This window comes from Mirounga leonina, unplaced genomic scaffold (genome assembly GCF_011800145.1).
Source record: "Mirounga leonina isolate KUSES-001 unplaced genomic scaffold, KU_Mleo_1.0 Mir_151, whole genome shotgun sequence".
NCBI classification, from domain to species: domain Eukaryota; kingdom Metazoa; phylum Chordata; class Mammalia; order Carnivora; family Phocidae; genus Mirounga; species Mirounga leonina.
Genome location: NW_023270377.1, coordinates 104,862,337 through 104,884,364, shown reverse-complemented (window position 1 = coordinate 104,884,364; position 22,028 = coordinate 104,862,337). Strand labels below are relative to the sequence as shown.

Here is a 22,028-nt window from a genome sequence, read left to right as displayed (position 1 = left end):
GGGTGCTTAATCCACTGAGCCATCCAGGTACCCCTAACAGATAAGTATTAAAAAAAACAAAGATACAGGGCTTAACTCTGGCATTGTAGCCAGATTCCACCCATTCAAGTCCAGCTTCACTAGCTATGTGACCTTGAGGAAGTTATGTAACCTTTCTGCACTTCAGTGTGTTCATCTATAAAATGGAGATAGTAATATCCATCTCACTTTATCATTACATTGTAGATTAAGTATGCATTAAGTTCCATAATCAAAACCTCTTCCTTTTAATATTAACTTGGATTCATGGTATATCTTGAGTAGGATATACCCTAAATACTTAGAATTTTGGCTTTTACTACACAACATTCTAAACTTGCACACTGTATAAAACCAAGAACCATGGTAACTATCTCTGGTCGTCTGAAGGCTCTGATTATTGGTTGGGTTGACAGGACTTAGGTGGACTGCAAATATTGGTATACCTTCAGTTATTCCTCTGGAGAATAGGATACAAAATAGAGAAGCAAATTCCTAACCAAAGCAACATAAAGACTTGAAATAATGGTGTTCAGTGACAGTTTATGGGGTAAGTGAAAGTCTCACATTTCCTCCTCATATGAGGAGGCTGCCAAATTGGGTAGGAATTGTCCACATACTCACCACCTCTTTCTTGAACAGGTGGTTTTGAGTAATGTGTGTTTGAAAAGTAACATAACGTGTACACCCAAGTTCTTTGTCATCAGGTAATGAGGAAAGAGAAATGAAATGGAATGATGATATATCTACTTTTAACAGCAACCTTCTTTGCCTAGAGACTTTGGGGATTCCCATTTTTCTATTTCTTAGAGTCCATCATACTATCCCCCTCACCCAAATTCATCTCTTATCCACAAAGACTGGACAGAAAGAAGTTAATCCTATCTGGCCTCAGCACTGTTGGTTCATATTCACTTGAAAGCACCCATAATGAAAAAATAAAACACACCCTGAAGAGCTTGAAGAGACAAAAGACTAAGAATACTCAAGAAATTATCAGTCTTAAATAGTATGATAAATGTCTTATAATTCTGAAGTCTTTATTTAGTGTTGTGACTATGGATGACTGCTTCAAGGAAGTATGCCCCAACACACCAAGGACATTGCCATTTCTACAAAAGTGGAGCTGCAAACTTGCTTGTTTTGTTTTACCCAAGGGTATTCTTTTTTTTTTTTTTTAAGATTTTATTTATTCATTTTGAGACACAGAGATACAGAGAGAGAGAGAGCATGAGCAGGGAGAGAGGCAGAGGGAGAGGAAGAAGCAGGCTCCCTCCCAAGCCAGGAGCCCGATGTGGGGCTCGATTCCAGGACCCTGGGGTCATGACCTGAGCCGAAGGCAGAAGCTTAACCATCTGAGCCACTCAGGCGCCCCTACCCAAGGGTATTCTATGGCAGCTCTCATCTCTTATGTCCCATGTCAGGGGCATGTGCCTTTTGTAGTCAGAAAAGAATGCCTTGTTTCATTCAATTTACAAACCTGATTCAAAACAATGGTCCTCACCAAACTGGGGAAAAGGGAGAAATGAGTTAGAGGGTGACAAATTCCTGAATTACATAGGTATACCAGGTGTGTTTGCCAAACCTCAGAGCCACCCAAGTACCTCTGATTTCTCCTGGTCGGGTGCACAGAAGGGAAGAAAGAGTTTAACAATATTGCGACCTACAGTAATAGGCACTGAGCAATTTCACAGCAAGGGAAATCAGAAGGTGTTATAAAACAGAATGGTATTTTTTAAGACTTTGTATGTTGAGTCTCCTGCTCATCAGCTTTGATAGCATTCCTTTAAAAATCAGCACCTCACCTCCATTGATTTTCAACTTCACACTTCTTTTAAGAAGCTGGAAATATTCTATTTTTAGCCTTGATGGATGGAGACAATGAAAGGAGAGAAGTATCCATAGAGACGAACTCCTCAAGTTAGTGTTAAATTACTTTAGGAGAAAGTGAACAGAATCAGCTTGAAAAATCATAGACATGTTGTCACGTGATTTGGCCAAAAATTGGGTAGCTTTGACTTAAATCTCCTTCGAGGTCCTCACTATTACATCGATGGCTATTCTCGTTGCTACTGTGCTTCTTACAAGAGCACTGACATGACAATCTGGACAGTACTATATGCATCATGCAATGTGTCTGTGCATGTATACATTGTTCTGGGCTGTTTAAGGATGATATTTCTGGAACTAGGTTCAACACTTATAGATTGTAAGTAATATACTTCATTATAAAGCTAAGTGGTGCTTTTCATTTCCATAGGCATCCAACAGCAGTAACTTCATCCCATGATGACCTTTGGGCTATGTTGTCTTTGATTGGATTAGACACCTCTGTGGGCATCATTGGTCAATTGGTCTTGTAAAGCACAAAAAGGCCACAGAATGGCTGAGAGGTCTTCAGGGACGAGAGTGATGACAAGGCCTACCCTGGATCAGAGTCTGATCTCAGCTCTGCTGACATCTACCATTCATTTTCTGAATCTCTAAGTTCCATCCCAGCCACAGCAGAAACTTAAGAAGCCCTGGTGAGTTTTGCCACGAATGGATCTCACTGTAGTCTTCGGCAGCTCCTTGGTTTTATTCTTACATTTTTTCTAGCAGGTCCTTCTCCTATCCCTAAGTCAATTTCACAGCTCACATTTCCGATGAAATCTCCTACAACTATAGCCAGCACCTTCGATTATGTCTTTCTAAATTATACTTACAGTTCACTTCACACAGTTTGACACAGAGTTCTCTAAATGGCAAACCTCTATTTTGTCATGTGTTTTTGTTTGGTGACCCCAACGAGACTATAAAATTACAGTAATCAGGGCTTGTGCTATTCATTTATTTTTTACTCATCACCCCTTACTCTTTGTGTATTCCAGCCTGCCTCACTCCCTGCTTTTTCTCTTCCCACTTCTCCTCATTGTTGGCACTCTCCAGCCATGTGAAACCACTTAGAAATTCAGTTTGCTTTTGCTTTTCCTTTTCTGCAGCATTCCTACCAGAGATCTGCTCAGGCTTTCTATGTGAAGCCTCCCTAATACTGACATGCAGTCATCAGCACTTAGCACCATATGCTGGTTCTGTTCTCTTCGATCCCATGGTAAGACTGCACTTCCTCTCCTCTTGAATCCAGGTGTGCCCTTGTGATGCTACTTGGCCAACAGAATGTGAGTAGAAGTGATGTTTGACACTTCCAGGCAGAAACTTTCAACAGTGAGCACATACTTCCTTGTGCTTCTCTCTGCCATGGCAACCTTCTAGGTGATGGAGCACTTGTGAGCATCCTAGAATGAGGACAAAGTGGAAGAGGAGCCTCTGCCAATGGGAGATGAGCATGTAACACAGGCAGGACACAACCACTGGTTACTTAGGCCACGGAGATGTTATATTATTTATTATAGCAGCACAACTGAGCCCATCTAGACAATGTACTTGACTTAGTAGCTCTCTTTTGTGGGCCAACGCACATTGTCTCACCCCTGCCTCCAACACTTATTCCATTTCCTGTCTGTGTTCCCGGCAAGCCATAAACTCCATGAGGATACGGCTTCTATCCATCTATCTATCCCACATGGCCACCATGGGATGGGCATATATAACAATCTCTAAAGAATGAGTGAACAAAAAGTGCCCACCCCATGTTGAAGCATCCTGAGGTTAACACTGGTATTCCTGGATGTTTGCCCATTCTGTGGGTAAATCATGACTACTCACAGTTATGGCAGGTGGCACCAGTGTAGCCCGTGTTACTGCAGTTACAGTAGAAGGTAGTCCAGGACTGGGAGCAGCTTCCTCTATGTTCACAGTAGTTTGGCAAACACCTAGGGGAAGATAAAGCAAAAGCAAACAAAATAAACCAACTCAGTTGAAATGAAGGGACAGAATCCAAAATGTCTAATATCTAACTGCATGAATGGATAGTAGAAATCGGTCTGCTATATGTCTATACCTAAGTGAGACTTGAGCAATAGCAAAATAATTCTATGGCTTTACCACAAGGGGTGGGTCCATCTAGCACTACTGTGCAATGAAAGGCTCAGAGCTGATGTAGGTGATTACGTTAAGCATTTCAACACTGGGGCAAATTGCCATTGACTTAAAGTTAATTTGAAGTGGTCAGAATCTATAAGATTTTTCATTTACTATAGAACAAAATGTACAAAGACTGTAATTTTTATATCTTGGAAAGATTCTACATTTTTAAAGGGAAGTGAAAAGGGGTAGATAATTGAGGTCACTGTCCTCATGATTCTCTTTTGGATGATGGCCAGGAATCTATTTTAAACTGCACATGAAATTTGAAAAGATGGTACCTGCTCATTTAATATGCAAGGAAATTCTGTTATTTCAAAAAAATTCCAACCCACCCTTAAAATGAGGCCTTTACTACTTATGACAAAAACGGTATGACTATTCTGAAAAATATTTTCACCACACACGTTAAAAATGCTCTGAAGCATTCATAGAATTTGACCTCGCAATCACACTTAAATGGTTTTATCTTAAGCATATATTTCAAAATATAAAAACTATGTATGCTAATTATCATCATTTCTTAGGGACGTTGTAGTACATAAAATTAATGGGCTATTATAAAGGTACCGCAAATGGTTAGCAAAAATGATTATAACAGACTGAGAGTGGATTAAGTGAAAATTCAAAATATGAATCGCGGCCACAACAAAGCAAACCAAACACATTACAAAACTGAAAGGAAGGACAGATGTCAAGCATCACTTGATGTAATGGGAGTGAAGGCAATGTTCCTTTCTTCTGGACAGAGATCATGGGCTTTAGGGTCACTTATATCTGAGTTCAAATCCCAGCTCAGCCATATGCTGCACGGTGTCTTTAGGCAATTTTCCTTACTTCTTACATAAATGATTTAAAGTCTTTACATGGCAGGCACTGTTGTGACCAAAAAATAACCTGGCAAGTGCTCAATACTTGTAATGAATAAAATTAAGAGTAAAAGCAGTGATAAATACTGCAATTCTTGAAACAATCTTTACAAGGGAAAAAAATCCCATGAATTTAAAAGGGGAGAAGGTGTGAGCAATGAAGCTATGGAAGTGGTCTAATTCAATAAAAGGGTTCATTGTGTAGCCTCTGAGAATGTGAGGCAAGCAAAAGTAAGATGATTTATCCTAAATGTCCTATATAGGTAGGAAACCCTCCAGCAATGATTGTTTCAAAGCCCAGAAACTAATACTCCTGCATATGTTCAGACATATTATTAGAAATTTTCCGCTTAGCACAGCAAACATGCAATTGTGCTGACAGAGCTTATGTTTGGGAAAAGCATATTGGTAACTCCATGGTATCCAACTATGGCTTAAAGAACAGAAGCGGGGCGGGGAGGACCAGTAAATTTTCTTTGGAACATGTTCACAGAAACCAACCAATCAATACATAAACAAAAACAAGGGGTACTTTCTGTGTAATTCAGATTTTATCCTTCCTCTTGATTCCCATGCCCAGCTCTTGGTCTTGGTAGAAAGGGAAAGAAACAGATTCGTCACTGAGATGTACCAAAGTCCATGTCCCCCACTATCATTGTGCTGTGGGGAGTTACAGGAACTAGAAGCATCAGGGTCCTCATCTACATATTCCAAGCAAGGACCTCTGCCTCAGGGTGTGCCCTGACAGAGAACCTATGGGGCTAGCCCCTGAAAACCCACTCACCCTACACCTTTCTTCACTTACATCCCAGCACCTCCCTGCTTCTGAATTATGCTGCTCCTGCAGTGCATTTTCTTGATTGATTTTCCCTATGGAACTGTCAAGTTCTTACACTCCTGTCTTTATCCCAATCCAACTCCATTCCACTCCCTTTCCCCCAACACCAAACACACACACACACACACACGCGCGCGCGCACATACACACAAACTCACACACACTCCACGATTGGCAAATTATACTATTATTTGCTCCCCTTCCTTCCCCAACATAAACTTAATTGCTTTAAAGATGGAAAACTGAGGAGCACCTGGGTGGTGCAGTCAGTTGAGAACCCAGCTCTTGGTTTCTATGTTCAGGTCCTGATTTCAGGGTCCTGAGATCAAGCCTAGTGTAGGGCTCCGCACTCGGGGGGGGGGGGGGCTCTGCTGAAAACTTTCTCTCTCCCCTGCCCCTCCTCCCCGCACTCTTTCTCTCTCAAATAAATAAATCTTAAAAAAATATATAGATGGAAAGTTGAACAAAGCCAGGTCGGTAGGCATTTAACCTATAGTTCTCTTGGTTTCAGTACCAAGAAGGTTCAGGTTGGACTCTCTTTAATGGCTGAAGCTATAAAATAGAAAACTCAGAAGTTCTCAGGGGCCACATTTTCAGCCACAAGAAGAAAGTTTGCATGCAATGAAAGAGAAAGAAAGAGAGAGAGAATGTGGGGTGCAGAATGCAGCAGAAAAGACAGATGGGCGTCCTTACAGGACTTGTGTGGCTGGTTCCTGTTGTTCTAAGATTTGGTTGCACCCCTGAACTTCCTGAGGGCTGGATGTTTTAATCTCTATCACATGCTGTGAGATAACCTGAGATCTTTCCAGAAAAAAACCATTCCATTCGGGCTGGCTCAAGCCGGGATTCTGTGATTTTCAACTAACAGAATCTTAACCTTCTATAAAACAGCATTCTATAAATACAAAAATAAATGAAAACACACGTTTTCTCCTCTATTGTACACTTTAAAATATTTTAAAACTCAAGATTTCCAAATTCAGTTGGGCATGTTGTAGGAGGGGCCTTGGGGAAAACAGTAAGAAATATCTGGGCACTTTGAACACATCCTTAATAAGCCTCACATAGACTTTGTATTGCAGTGTTAATAAACTCAATTTACCAAGGAGAGTATAGGATAGAAATCCATTGCTTATGGTTACTTAAAAAAAATGATATATTTCTGAAAGAGAAAAAGAATGCTTCAGTAAAGGAAAGTCTAATATTCCTAAAATGAGAAGAAAAAAATGAATGGGTGCTTCCAGCTTGGTTCATTTTGGTTCAATACATACTATGATTAGAAAAACTCATCTGTAAAGCTGACACTCAAAATAAAAGATGCATAACCCCAATGTGCTTATTTAACAAGGGCAGTTTTAGGAGTATAATTTCCATATTCTTTAATCAGTTTCTGTAAACTGGTGCTTTGTTTCTTTTTCTCCCTACTTGGCATAAACTGAGCACTGCAGGCATGACTCAGGAAGAGAAGAGTGGAGGGGCTACCAAAGTAAGAAAAGTTCATTAAGAGTGAGATCCCTGTCACAATCTTAGGGGGAAGGCCCTCAATTCAAATTGTTAGGAGATAAGTACCCTGAACTCCTATCTCCTAAAATTCTAATGCTATTTCATATGCAGCTGGATCTGGATGGATGTGCTTTCTCTAGATGCACACTGCTTAAGAAAGAAAGCCTTCAGCATGATCGGGACACTTTCCTTCACCTTGATTATTGTCACCTTTGACCAGATATTGCAAAATGCAATGACCTTTAACCAGCCTTGTGACTATCCTAATGATGTTTAACCAAAAATTGTTCTTATGGCTAATCTACAAAATACACCCACCAAGAGTCAACCTAGGTTTGCCTTCTTGAAGGCTTTCCTCTTACCAAAATATTGAAATTAAACTTTGACATGTACTCACAATTGTATCTGAGATGTTGCTTTAATGTTTTATTTCCCCTGTTTAATAAGTGAAGAAAGTAAGACAAGAAGAGGGTAAATAACTTGCCCAAATATGAAGTGACAGAGCCAGGAACATGAGCTATGCTACCTGTCACTGAAGCCTGCATTCCCAAGCACCATGCATACTCTACCAAATGCCAGATGATTCACCTCCTTAAAAGTGAACTCTCAGCATGCATTAAGGCACAACTTCTGCAAAGAGTGGGATGGACGGGGGCTTCACATAGTTACCTACTTATTCCAGAAACTCATTAGCAAACTTGGAGCTGTGAGGTTGGAGCTTTTAAAGATATTTTTGGTGGCTAAAGAGATATTAATGATAGTGACAAATGGGTTAATTGGCAATAAATACACCTGAACTAGAGAATAAAGGGTATATTTATTATATAATTAGCATAATGACATATAATTCATCCTGCAAATTCTATAAATTCAGTGATGAAGAGTGGGGAAAGAGATTTTGATTCTATTTTCAATCCCTTTTCATGACCAAATTGTTGAATTCTTAAAACAAGAAAAGCTACTGCTAAGATAGCCCTTGTCCCTGCTCTACTCTTGCTTTGATTTCTTTTCTTTTGTCTTTTTATCTTTTTTTTTTTTTTCAGATGACAGAGACTTCCTTTACATTTCTTAAGCTTCCATGAGTTAATGTGATTGTTTCCAGTCTGCCTGCTTTCGGTAGAAAGAATACATAAGTTATCCCAAGTTAGACAAAGCTATTTAACCGATCCAAAAATAGATGGCATAATGTTTAAAATAAACTTCATAATTGTATAATTCTACAAATAGAGAAAAATGAAGAAGCAAATCAAGGTCTATTAAGCAAAATGGAAAATAAATTCAGGATTCAAAGCTGACCTTTGAATGCAGGGCTACGGGCTTCATGTCCAGCCCACCAGGATGTCCTGGAGCCCTTGACCATGCACCCATATGTACACAGCACTCATCAACAAGGATCAAGCTCATATCTCCATCACTTAGCATAGTCAGTGTCCTCTTTAGACATAAAATTTTTAATCCTCCAAATTTCTGAATTCAGTATTAAAAGTTTATGATAATCAAAACCTTAGAATTAATGTTTGGGGGTTAAGAAGGAATAAGGTACTGAAAGAGAAAAATGGTCCCAAAGCTGATCTCAGCCAGAAACTTCTGTATGATGTAATCTACATCTTCCTGGGAAGAAACTAGTATTCTTGACTTTGATAAAATGCTTAAGCATATTTATAATGGACTTTAATAGGATAAAGACAAATGTCAGTCGATGGCCAACCTTAAAAGGAACCTAAGTTAAACAGTCTTGTAACAAGTCAAAGAGTGTAATTGTAATTAATTCATTTTTTTAAAATTCAGTCTAACAAGGAATATCTTTGAAAGCCCCCCCGCCCCACACACAAAAAAATGTCTTCAAAACAGCTCCTGCCAAGAATGGATCTTTTTTATATTTAAAGGTTTTATTAATTCATTTAAGAGAGAGAGAAAGAGACAGAGAGAGCACAAGCAGGGGGAGAGACAGTGGGAGAGGGAGAAGCAGACTCCCCGCTGAGCTGGGAACCTGATGCGGGGCTGGATCCCAGGACCTGGAGATCATGACCTGAGCCAAAGGCACACATCTAACCATCTGAGCCACCCAGGCACCCCAAGAATGGATGTTTGAATTGGCCTGAGATGGGTCTTTTCTCTTGTATCAAGATTATAATAAAACTTTGAAAAAAAATTTTAACAGTTCTTTGGTATTTGTAGTTTTTAAGTGAATTTGGCCTATTTAATATAAGCTTTGTGAACTCCAATTTAAGAAGTGAAGAATAACTGATTTAGATCTTAAAAATCTTCCCTAGTAGAACATCTAAGATAAATTAAGTTCACCAAGTTAAATGTTCATTTTCTGGATACTTAACTTTTAGAAATATTTGTGGCATTCTATCTTGTAATGCAGTAAATTGTACAAATTAGAAAGTAAAAAATCATATTATTAATGTATGTAGTTTAATAAATTTGAAGGTATTTAAGTAACTAAATCCATAAATGGGATTAAACATTATTCAAAGGGCTTTTAGACCTGAGTTCTAATACTTGCTAGACTTAATAGAATATGATTTTATAAACTGAATTTTTAAGTAAAATTCAGTAAAAAAGAAAACCTTAAAAAACACAAGATTTTGAGTTCATAATTTTAAGAAACTCAGTATCACTCTTTGAAACAAAAATTACCTTACAAACCATCTTACCTGTATAAAAAAAAATCCTCCTTTGTGCATACCAGACTTTCATCACACATGTGTTGGCTGATTATTTGGGTATTAAGCCTTACCTTCCTAAGGTAAGGTTGAAAACAATAGATTTTAGGTTCAATCTGTTAACCAAATTCTCCTCCCAAATGTCCTCATCTCCTCTAAACAGTTGTGAGGTGAATCTTTCTCTTTAAAAGTAGCCATCTTTGGATTTTATTTTATTTTCCTTAATTTGCAAGTGTCAGGGGAAAAAAGCATTATCTCCTTTAATTTACATTATTTTTTTCAATGCTGGATAGTTGTTTTTTTTATTTTCTTTATGTTTTCAGAGTATTTTTTCTTATTTTACACATTGTTCCTCTACAGTCTTTTCCAGTGTTTCCCTGTCACACTCCTTGCTGTTCATGTAACTTGTGAAGGCCATTGCCACTTATGCAGTGGCATTTCCAAAATGTTGAATATGTATGTACTTTGACTTAGCAATTCCACTTCTTGGAATAATGCCCCAGAAATACTTTTCTTACATGCACAAAGATATTTGCAAAATTACTGGGGCCCCTGGGTGGCTCAGTCAGTTAAGCGTCCAACACTTGATTTTGGCTGAGGTCATGATCTCGGGTCGTGGGATTGAGCCCTGTGTCAAGCTTCACACTGAGTGTGGAGTCTGCTGGGGATTCTTTCTCTCCCTCTCCCTCTGCTCCTCCCCCCACTCATGCTCTCTCCCTCTAATCAATAAATAGATAAAATCTTTTTTAAAAGATATATATATATATATATATATATATATATATATATATATATATATAATTATTATAATCATCAACAGCTTAAAAAATGGAAACATAGTCCACTATTTTGGGAATGGTTAAAGAAACGATGCACCTCCATACTATGGCAATTTATGAGGAAATTAAAATGAATACCTACATCTCTATGTAAGGATATTGGAAAGTTCTACATGTGTAATAAACTATTAAGTACAGAAAGCACATTGCAGAGTATCATGTGTAGCTTCTGCTGTTATTGCCCTCATTGTTATAAAGAGAAAATAAGGTCTAGAAGGAAATAGTCCAAATTGGTAATCTGTTAATAGTGGTTAAATGTGGGAATAAAAGTACCATCCCACTCTTTATTTATTTCTGAGTTGGTCATGGCCTTATAATGAAACTGGAAATAAACATATACATGGGCTTACATTCACATTTTATTTTGCCATTAGACAACAACAAAGAGAAACTCATTCACTTAAGAAATGGTCTCTAAGGAGAGCGAGTCAGGCTGTCCCAAGACATTCTCAGCTCAGGTAGGAGATCAGCTGGACAAGAGAAGTGGTTCAGTTGAATGAATCTTGTTTTCTTCATAAAGCCACAGAGGCTCAGTGAGCTCCCAGGTCACCTGCTAGAGCAGAGCAGGCACTCAAATCCAGGTCTAACTGACTACCTTCTACCTCCCTCACTAAACTGTGAAAATAAAATTCAGTGGGTGAGGCCTCTGTTCCTTGGAACAAAGCCCACCTGATAATACATTCCTAATGATCACATTCATTATGACCCTCTATTGATCCATGTAATTTTAAAAGTCTCTTGTAAAAATTAAAAGGAAAGGGTCTTTTGTCTAAGAAACTCAGCATAATGGTTAACTGTGTGTCCCTGAGTATCTATCCTTCTATTACAGTTATTTAAACACACACACTCTTAGACACATGCACACCTCCCCCAAAAAAACCCCAACCTGAACACAGCTAGAGGAAGTCATCTGTTTAGATCAGCCTAAAAAAAAACACTCAGTGTATTTCTATAAACACCCACAGAAATGTTTTTTTCCTCAGTATGAAATTTCCTTCTTCCTCAGTCCCCATAACAGACTGAAATGAATAGGACATCTATTGGCAGGCCTTTGAAATTCCCAAATGTTCAGATAAATGGTTACCTATAAATGAGTCTGCATGTATTTATGCTCCATTGAGTTACTTCCCTTTTTAAGAATTCTCATCCCTTCTTTATACAGTTGAAGGTCAGTTTCAATTTCTATATGCTTTCCTTAGAGACAAAAAGAACAAAACATTTCAATAGTCCTCAAAATGTAAGCTGACTAATGTAAGCCTTTTAATGAAGCTCATACACTAAAAATCAGCTAGGTTGCGATCCTTTGTCTGTTTGCTTTAATTAGCAGCCAACTGCATTGATCTTATTTTGGTCAGATAGCTTCTCTGAAAGCTTTTGAAACCTATTTCTATGCCTCTCCATTCTAACAATTACCATAATCCCATTTTACCCCCCTCCCCCCCCCCGCCCAGTTGGACCTTCATTATAATTGAAATTTGTTGTAATTACAGCAGATGCAGACATTAAGGAATTAAGTGAATAAAAAGAAAAGTGTCAGAAGTCAGTTTCCTAAATTTCCCAGGGTCTAGTTCACAGCAGGGAGCCAATTGTCAATCATTGCTGAGAAGATCCCCAGCAAAGCAATGGTGGTCAAAGGAATTTGCTGTGCACATCAGTGATCCCAAAGTACTGCCCAGCTTCCAGACAGACCCCAGCACCCACAGTAGGCAGGCCTCCTCCCTGCCCTGGCTTTTGATGGCAAAACAGGAAGGTCCGCTTTCCATTCATCTGCAAACCTAAAGTTTATGACCAAGAGATACTAGTGCTTTTCAAATGCCATTTCTTCAAAGCAGAGGATGTTGTGATTCAAGAATATATCAGTGTTATCTATTCCAATACTGTTAATATGAGAAGTAAACTGAGACCATGAAACTAATACCAAATCATTGCTACCTGGTTACTTTACAAACAAAGATACATGTCCTTTTTCTCCAAATAACAAAATAATGTTTTAAAAAAAATCACAAGAGAAGAGAATTCCCTATTAGCCTGATATGGATAATTTTTTTTTTAATTATTTATTTGTCAGAGAGAGAGAGAGCACAAGCAGGAAGAGCGGCAGGCAGAGGGAGAAGCAGGCTCCCCACCAAGCAAGGAGCCCAACACCGGACTTGATCCCAGGACCCCAGGATCATGACCCAAGCCAAAGACAGATGCTCACCCGACTGAGCAACCAAGGCATCACTGATATGGATCATTTTGATGAAATAAGACAAAATTGAATTTCCCTAATCAATCCATTTGTCTCAATGGCCTAGAAGTGCTTCATTGGATGGAAACATACCACATAATTTACAGACAGGCTCTGTACTTTATGGGAGAGAAATTTGGTCTGGGTTTATCTACTACATACCAATAAGGTAAAGGGTTTTGTGTGCCTTCCAGTGGAATGATTTTGTTTAGCATCATATAGATGACATCTCAATTGTTATGTTAAAGTTAATCAGGAAATGCAAACAATAGAGTTTTCCAGATTACCAGAGTGGTCTTATTCTTAAAATTTACACCATCACTCATATCCAGCTAGGAATGGGACCAATCCTATTGTCTGGCTCAGTGCTTCTTCAATTTTGTTTAAAATGTGATACAGTAGACCTGGGGTAGAGACTGAGGTTCTGCATTTATAAGTTCCCTGAAGGTGCCAGAGCTGTTGGTCCTCACAGTCCAGTGAGGGTCCAGTTGAATACACGTTCAAGAACCATCCTGTAGAGATGGGTCAGAGGGGTTGCAAATTATGGAGATTTCTTTTTTCCCTTTTCTAGTTCTTGGGCTCTTTTTGCAAATATTTATATATATATTTTTTTTTTTCAATTAAAACATGATAGTTTTCCAATGTGTTATGTATCAGATTTATTTATTTATTTGAGAGAGAAAGGGGAGGGGCAGAGGGAGAGGGAGAGAGAGAATCTCAAGCAGACTCCCCACAGAGTGCAGAGCCTGACACAGGGCTTAATCCCAGGACTCTGAGATCACGATCTGAGCTGAAGTCAGAGGCTTAAGGATTGAGCCACCCAGGCACCCCTATATCAGATTTTAATACACTGCACTAGCAATTTGCTAGTTTTGTGCTCCAGGTTAACCCGGGAGACCTGATGTCAATCTTCTTCTGCCTTCCCTGTGTATCCATGGGAATAAGAACATGCTAGTGTCATCTATGAGGAGGAATGCTGCACTGCACCAGCTGGGGGCCATGGGGTCTGCTCAGGCCCCAGAAGGTAGAGTGGCTGAAGGGAGGCCTTTGCTACTCTTAAACCCACTCAAATCCATTTAAGCCCAGCCAAGCTCAGGAACATCTGCTAGCCACATGCTCTTTTCACTGCATAATAACAGAGCAAGAACAAATGAATGGATGAACATGATATCAAAAAATTGTCATATTATAGAAAGCGGAGCACTGACTATGCATTTATCTGGCTTTTGTATTTATAAGGAATGAATACGGGCCTCATATTTGAAGTAAAAAATTACACCTACTTTTAAACACTTCTGGATAAATCTTACTGAAAAATATCAGCTATTTCAGGGGAAGGCATTCAAAACCTGTATCTGTTGGCAGTTACTTATCTATGTGAATCAGGAATTTTTAAATATTTAGAAGAGCTACATAAAATGAGTCCTGAGGCTAACACACGACTGCAATGTGTGACCCGCTCAAGGTGCCTCATTGATTTCATAGACCAAGTGCAGAAATATTTAATTTGATCCTCAAATATTGCTTTTATCTTTTATAGATAGTCCTATGATTTTATTTGGCAAAATAAAAAAAAAATTCATTGCTAAAACAAGAAAGAAGGAAAACCTCTCAAATACAAGACAAGAAGGACACAGGTTATGATTGGGTTCATCGATCTCCTTTCAGGTTTTATTATCCAGATGCCTCCAAGGTTTTATTTTCTAGTGGATACTATTGCTGGCCAGGCTGGCCCTGGCTGTTGTGGTCACTGCCACAGCCCTTGGAATCCACAAAGAGTGTGAACAGACAGGACACCAGTAGGGTCTGGATTATTTGGGATGTTGATCCATTTGGGCATGTTTATAAGGTTCTCTTATTTTTCACTTTAAAGGTCATGCTATCAAATTAAACTTGAGCTGCTGTTTAAGAACCAGAGAATTAGGGGCTCTACCAGAGGCTCTCATTTTTGAGCCTGGTACGACTGAGGGCTGGTCTGGGACCGTCCCCTTGTGTCCTTGCAGAAGGACAGCATGGGCTCCTTCACAGAGGGGACAGGGTGCACTCCAACAACCCAGACTTCAGATTAGGAAGATCCAAGTTCAAATCCTAGTCTGTCATTTTCTGGCTCATGTCACATTCGAAATTATTGATGCTTTTCTGGGCTTTAGTTTCCTCTTTAGTAAAATCAAGGCAAAAATAATCTCTAAATCATTTTGAAAATTAAATAAGGTCTGGCAGAACACGAATAAGTGTCAATAAACTCATTATTCTTTTCATGTATACTTGCAGGAGGTTTCTGACTCAGACCCAGACTGTATTTTCTTTTCTTTCTTTTTGTAACAGATATGTTTCTCCCAGCACATGAAGAGAGAGGTTTGGTCTGCAAGTTGCTAAGCTCAGTTTGCTACTCGCCCTGTCTATGCAGATCTGACATTTCCATTCTCTGTTGTTAACCTCAGGAGCTGCTAAGAAAGGTCACACTTCATCTTTGCTCATTTAAGTTTCATCAGTGTCCTGTCCACTTGCGGAGCTAACCAGGCTTCCTGGAGGGAACTGAGCAGGCACTGCTCTAAGTTAAGCTCTGTGTCTGGGGCTTGAGAGGTAAGGTAGCAGAGACCTGAACCCCTCAAGGGCCATGTCCTGCCTAGCGGTAATACCACTGGTGACCACAGGTGGTCGCTAGTGATAACCATCCACAGCCAGTGAACAGTTTCCTTGGTCCCTGAATTTGTGTCTGTTCTGGGCATAGGCCCTGAATCCAATTTCAGCTAAAATGCTTTGACCCTTGCACACGGAGATTAAGGAGAACACAAAAAAGAAAGAAAATACTGAATCCTTCCTATGATCGTTATATATCTGTATTTTTTTTTCCTTTTGGCTTGTTTAGATTCTTCATTATCTAACACACAAGTATGGAAAATATGATCTGAAATATCTTATATTCAGGAGAACCTTAGTGGAAAATACTCAACATTTAAGCCATCCTAGGTCAAGGAGGAGACACAGGTTCACAGAACACAGTTAAGAGCGGGACTGCAAGGATTAAGGAGACTGGGGATACAAAGCAGGTGAATCTGTGCGCCTGAATACAACCAGGGGATGGATTCACTGCTGCCTGTCCTTTGCTTTGCTCTGTGGGTTGACTTCCCTCACTCTGCCTGTATCCTAACTTCCCCACCGCCGCCCCCCACCCCGAGGCAGGGAGTATGGCTGTGAATGACCAAGTTTGGGAATCTAAGATGTCTTATATTAGAAAAGAACTTTTCTCGCTAATGTCAAGGTTGGGACTCCCCAGAGGGCACCAGTTTGGCCAATTTTGACAGATCTGTCCACTCTGGCCAAGGGCCAAGAACCATATAAGAGAACAGAGTTTCCACAGACCTATGTGGTGGGAAGGGAAGATAGGAGGAGCAATCCCAGATAATAAAGGACAAGAGGTCCTAGACACATAAAATTATAGATGGCCTCTAAAGGACGGCCCACAGTCCCAATTTTAACACGTAAATCTACACACTGCCTGCATTCACTGTCTTTCACTTTTGCATAAGAATCTTCTCCGTCTGGTGCCTGGGTAGCTCAGTTGGTTAAGCGTCTGCCTTCGGCTCAGGTCATGATCCTGCGGTCCTGGGATTGAGCCCCACATCCAGCTCCCTGCTCAGCGTGGAGTCTGCTTCTCCCTCTCCCTCTGTCCCTCTCCCCTTCTCATGCTCTTTCTCTCACTCTTTCTCAAATAAGTAAATGAAATCTTTTTTTTTTTTTAATATAATCTTCTCTGTCATTTTAGGCTCAGCTTAAGTGATATCCTAAAACTGAACACTTGTTCCAAGCCTACACTAATCTGTCTCTTCTCAAATTTGATAATCCACACTGCAATGTTCAGACAGTAAATGCTCAACAATTGTATTTTTATTCAGTTGGAATTGAATGGCATGCTGACAGACAGTTCTTAGTTGACTGAGGGCAACCTGGCATTTCTGTGTTTAATATTTCCTGCATGGCTAAGAAAAAGTTGCTTTCACTCTCTCCTACTTCTTTGGCAGATACCTCTAGTCATCCACTGCAGTCTTTCACCTATGAGTCTAAACTCTATCTTGGAATCCCTGGGAATATTGTCTGAAGCCACCATCACGGTGGACACAAACACTGCAGCCTATCTGTGAGCTCTAGGGTTTTAGAAAATAAATCATACACTGTGCTCTTTCCTTTTCTGCCTGAATTTTCCCCAAATATTTTTATATGTGAAAGAATGTTAACCTCCCTACATTTTACTAAATGCTACACTTGGTGTGCTAGACTTAGTGCTAGGTTATCACAATAATTATTTCAGCTAATCCATAAAACAATCCTGTGAGGCAGTTATCACTATCTCTAGGAAAGTGAGGATAACATATTAAGCAGCTTATTTAAGATTACAGAAGTGTAAAAGGCAGGCTGTAAATCCCAGGGTGTACAAATCAAAAGCAGAAGTTCTAGGCATCAAAATTAGATGGAATTCTTCCTGAATGGAAAAATGTTTGCTTTATTGAGAAAAAGGAAAAGGAAGGCTAATGTCTGCTTATGACTGTCTTGTTTTCTTCAAAGCTAGCTTTTGAAACAACTTTGTCTCCACTATAGACCACCTCCTGATGTTCACTCTGATGTACTGACTATACATCAGGGCAGCATTTCCAAAAGTTTATTTTGTAGATGAGTAGTCTGTGGAAAGAAGGGTTTTGTGGTCAAATATATTTGTGAGGTTGTGAACTTCTTCTAATTAATTCCCCTCTTGCACAGCCTCTAGTGCATACTGCACATTCACACACACACACACACACACACACACACACCACATGACTCATTGAGAAATCCTGCCGTAAAGAAACCCATTTAATTTTACTTACTCCAGCATTTCTCAAACTTATTTGAACAAAGCAATCATTTTTCAGAGAATACCATTAACATCAGGCAGAACTAAGAGTGTTGTTCCCCACTGTGTAGAGAAAATCTGGATGCGACTGTATTATGATGAGCAAAATAAGGAAATTTCTTTGTTTAATCTGCTGACACAATATTTCTGAGTGACTGATCAACAGACTTCCTGGGGTGTTTGGTAAAATACAGATTCCATGTCTGCATCTCACTGGGACTTAATCAGAATCTCTGGGATTGTAGAGTCCAGAAATCTGCATTTTAAAAGAGCATTTCAAGAGATTTTTACCCATTCTAAAATTTAGAGCTGCTCTCCAATATGGCTGGGGTCAAATTTTAAGATTACTTTTTAAAATTATTTTTAAAGATTTTATTTATTTATTTGAGAGAGACAGAGAGAGTGAGAGAGAGAAAGAGAGAGAGCACAAGCCAGGTGAGGGGCAGAGGGAGAACCAGACTCTCTGCTGAGCAAGGAGCCAGATGCAGGGCTAGATCCCAGGACTCCAGGATCATGACCTGAGCTGAAGACAAACTGAACCACCCAGGCGCCCCCAGATTACTTTTAATCCATTGGTAGCTTTGGAATTGTGCTAAGTTAACATCTGCAGTCTAGTATGGATCTTTAGTTGAGGATATGTGTGCTGGTACAAATACTCAGGTGAAGTCAAATATTTGCCTAAAGGGACCCATTAGGTGGCCTTTACCTTGGAAAGCCTCCCATCCAAGGGTTGGTCTCAACCTGCAAGCCCTGAAATCCAATCTTCCCAGATTACCAAGACTGTTAGTCTCCAGTATTATGGCTCATGCAAGCAAATCTAACAAGACATTGGTGTTACTAGAATTCCAATTTGTGGATTTACATCAAAAAGTGTAATTTACAAACGGCCTGATATTTCCACCCAATTGTCCAATATGCCCTCTTCCTGTAGGTAAGTAAGCTTCATGGATTGCAAAATATTAGAAGGTCAGTCAGTTAAACTTGAAATCAGAATAAGGGTGGTTCCAGGATTTCTGGATTTAATGCCAGTACTGTCTGACAGACTGACTGATTCAAACCCTCATTTGTGAGTGAACTCACACAGCTTTCGTTGGCCCCCAGTCTACTCCTTACTCCAAATTGCTTGGATTCAGGCAGGCAGATTTTAGAGATCTATCAATAAATAATTCTAGCATTTTCTATGATACTTGAGATTAAAAAAAAAAGTGAAGATTCTCTTCTTTAAAAATAAATTAGAAACTAAAGCCTTATTGATGATATATAATTAAATTATAAGTACATATTTGCTCAAAATATATCCTTATTTTGAAGGTAATTTTGAACTTGTATCAACAGATACAGCGAAAGAATACTTGACGTAGTAAAGTTATCTTTTAGTCATATAAAGTTCTTGAAATTTTGAACTAATAACAGTTAAAGCACTTGTCTGCTCAGGATCTTGGGAGAAATTAAAGTAGAGTGATAAGCTTTTCTCTTCTGATATACATGTCTCTGAGGAAAGGTATAGAAAGGTATACCATGGTCACACACAGCCTGGGCTGCTATGGTTGACATTATATCCACTCACCGGGTATTGATTCTGAGGCCCAAACCTAATCTTTAGAGTTACCCCAGATGCAGCCCCAGGTTGCTGAACTAGGAAAAAAAATATAGGTCCATGGGGACTGGCACAAGCAGAGAGTCTAGTCCTGTATTATCCAATACGGCAGACACTAGTCACACATGCCTATCTAAATCTAAATTTATTAAAATTAAACTAAGTTAAAAATTCACTCCCTCTGTCATAACACCCACACTTCAAGTTCTCCATAGCTGCTAGTGATTAGGTGTAGACAACATAAAAGAGATCATTTCTATCACTGCACAATGCTCTATTGGGCAGTCAAGGTCCAGTCCAATTAGTATTCAATTCATTGAGTCAAACACTTATATTACATCCCCATGGGCTTCATTCATTCCTAGGGAGGGAGAGTCAGATCCATGATGGTCCTTCACTCTGACATCAGGAGTACTAGCAATGCAGGGCATTTGATGCCATTAATTTGGGTATAATTTAGTCTGACCTAGATGACGTGTAACTTCAAGATAATTCATTAAGACCTATGAGATGTGGGTGCCTGGGTGGCTCAGGTGGTTAAGCGACTGCCTTCAGCTCGGGTCATGATCCCAGGGTCCTGGGATCGAGTCCCTCATCGGGCTCCCTGCTCTGCGGGGAGCCTGCTTCTCCCTTTCCCACTCCCACTGCTTGTGTTCCCTCTCTCGCTGTGTCTCTCTCTGTCAAGTAAATAAATAAAAATCTTAAAAAAAAAAAAAAAAAGACCTATGAGATGTTTGGCTTAATTGAAAGGGCAACACTATTCCTTTTATTTCTAAGTTGCTTGAGAGCCCATTTACTTCTAATGAAAATACTTGCTATATAATATATATAATCTTGGAAAAGTCATTTAACGCCTATAAACTTCAGTTCTCTCCTTTATAAAATGAGAATGGTTTATTTTAAACATTTTAATATAGGTCTCCATAGATTTGAACAAGACAATTAGTAGAGGATAAAACTTAGCATGGTACCCAACCCATGGTTAAATTCTACTAAATTTAGATGATTCAAGGTATAGTATAGAAACAAATAAGAGAGAAACTTCATAGGAAAAGAAAAAAAATATATATCTTCCGTGTGTGTGTATGTGTGTGTGTGTGTGTGTGTGTATAAAACAAAGAAGCTTTAGACGGCATTTGGCGAAAGTTGGAAGTAGCTCTCTATGTTAGAAAACACTAGAGAATTTGACATAGCCCAGTGAATAATAACAATGTTTAAGTCTCTGCCAGGAACTTCAGAAAAAGAAAGAGAAAAAATAAAGACATGACAGAGTATGGATTGTATATGATTCCAGTGCTCCCCCGGGGAAACCTTTATTCTTCTTCAATGACTTAACCTGCAGATAAACAGCTGACAGAGTTACAGACACACTGGCGCCCCCTAGGTATCTTTTTTTTTTTTTTTTTTTTAATCCCACTCCTAATAGGTAAACAGTGCCAATTTTACAAGCCTTCCCAACTCAGTCTCCGGGAGGCTGTTTAGAGCTCACTGAATCTAGGAGGCATGCTCCCCAGATCCTATTAGCAGGAGACTGGTGACATCCTTTGATAATCACCACAGATATTTTGTATGTTTCTCGAGACCCGGCTTCTATTCAGACTCGCCTTCTCTTGCAGAGCTGCCCCCTTTTCTCCCTTAAAGCATAAGATTGTAATAAGGATAATGTGCTCACGTGCTTCCTTCCACTGTAATATTTATAGGCTACATTGCTCAACTACACTGCTATGGTTTGCTTGTCTAATTTTATGGTGGCCTTGCTAAACAAAAATACTCTTGCTCGCTAGTGCTTACAGAAGGAGCACTTAACACCACGTGAACATTGACAGCTGACACCAGCTGCTTTTATTAGGCACTCTAGCTATTCAAATAGAGCGATATTTGGTGTGAACCACACTGGGAAGTTTTCAATATGAGAAAGAGGTGAAGGGCTTTAATTCCCAAATCGTGGGCAACCGTCTCCAGAGTTTGGGATGTGCAAAGATATTAAAGATGAGTGACTTTCATTCCATCTCTTGAAAAGGTACTACACCCAACTCCAAGAGAAGGGTTGAGTTCTGTCCATTACACATGCAGTTCATCCCTAGCTACTGACAGCAGATGCTGTGAAGGTTCAATTTATTCAACAATAATTGCAAAGCACGTGCTCTCAACAGAAGGCAGAAGTAGGCATCAAGAACTTTCTCTGGGAAGGCACAATACAAATACAAAACAAGTAACAGTAATGATTGGGGGCTAAATAAAAGAGAAAAGAAAGCGCTAGAGACAGCCACATAAGGAAAGGTCTTTGTGAGCATCAGTCATAGTCAGGGAGACTTTACAGAGTAGGTGGGATCCAAAGGAGTCTTTGAGAGTTGGACAGAATTTGGGCAAAAGGGACATGGAAGGGAACTCCAGCCAGGTGCCTGGGGGCTGGAATGAGACCTGCTGCTATGGGGCAGGGAGGATGTCCACTTTGGGAATGCCCCTCCACTGTTATTTTCACTTCTGCTTGCCTGTCAAAAGGTAGCTCGGATGTAACTTCATGCCCCTCAGTGCCACCAGTGTCCCTGTG

At 39.6% G+C, this 22,028-nt stretch overlaps 1 protein-coding gene across 1 annotated transcript in view; it reads right to left on the bottom strand.

The window, feature by feature from the left end:
- CNTNAP5 (contactin associated protein family member 5) overlaps nucleotides 1–22,028 on the bottom strand; it is a 632,291-nt gene that overhangs the window by 318,044 nt on the left and 292,219 nt on the right. Inside the window, exon 9 of the mRNA XM_035008223.1 lies at nucleotides 3,724–3,830. Coding sequence (XP_034864114.1) covers nucleotides 3,724–3,830 — 107 coding nt within the window. The remainder of the gene's footprint in view (nucleotides 1–3,723; nucleotides 3,831–22,028) is intronic.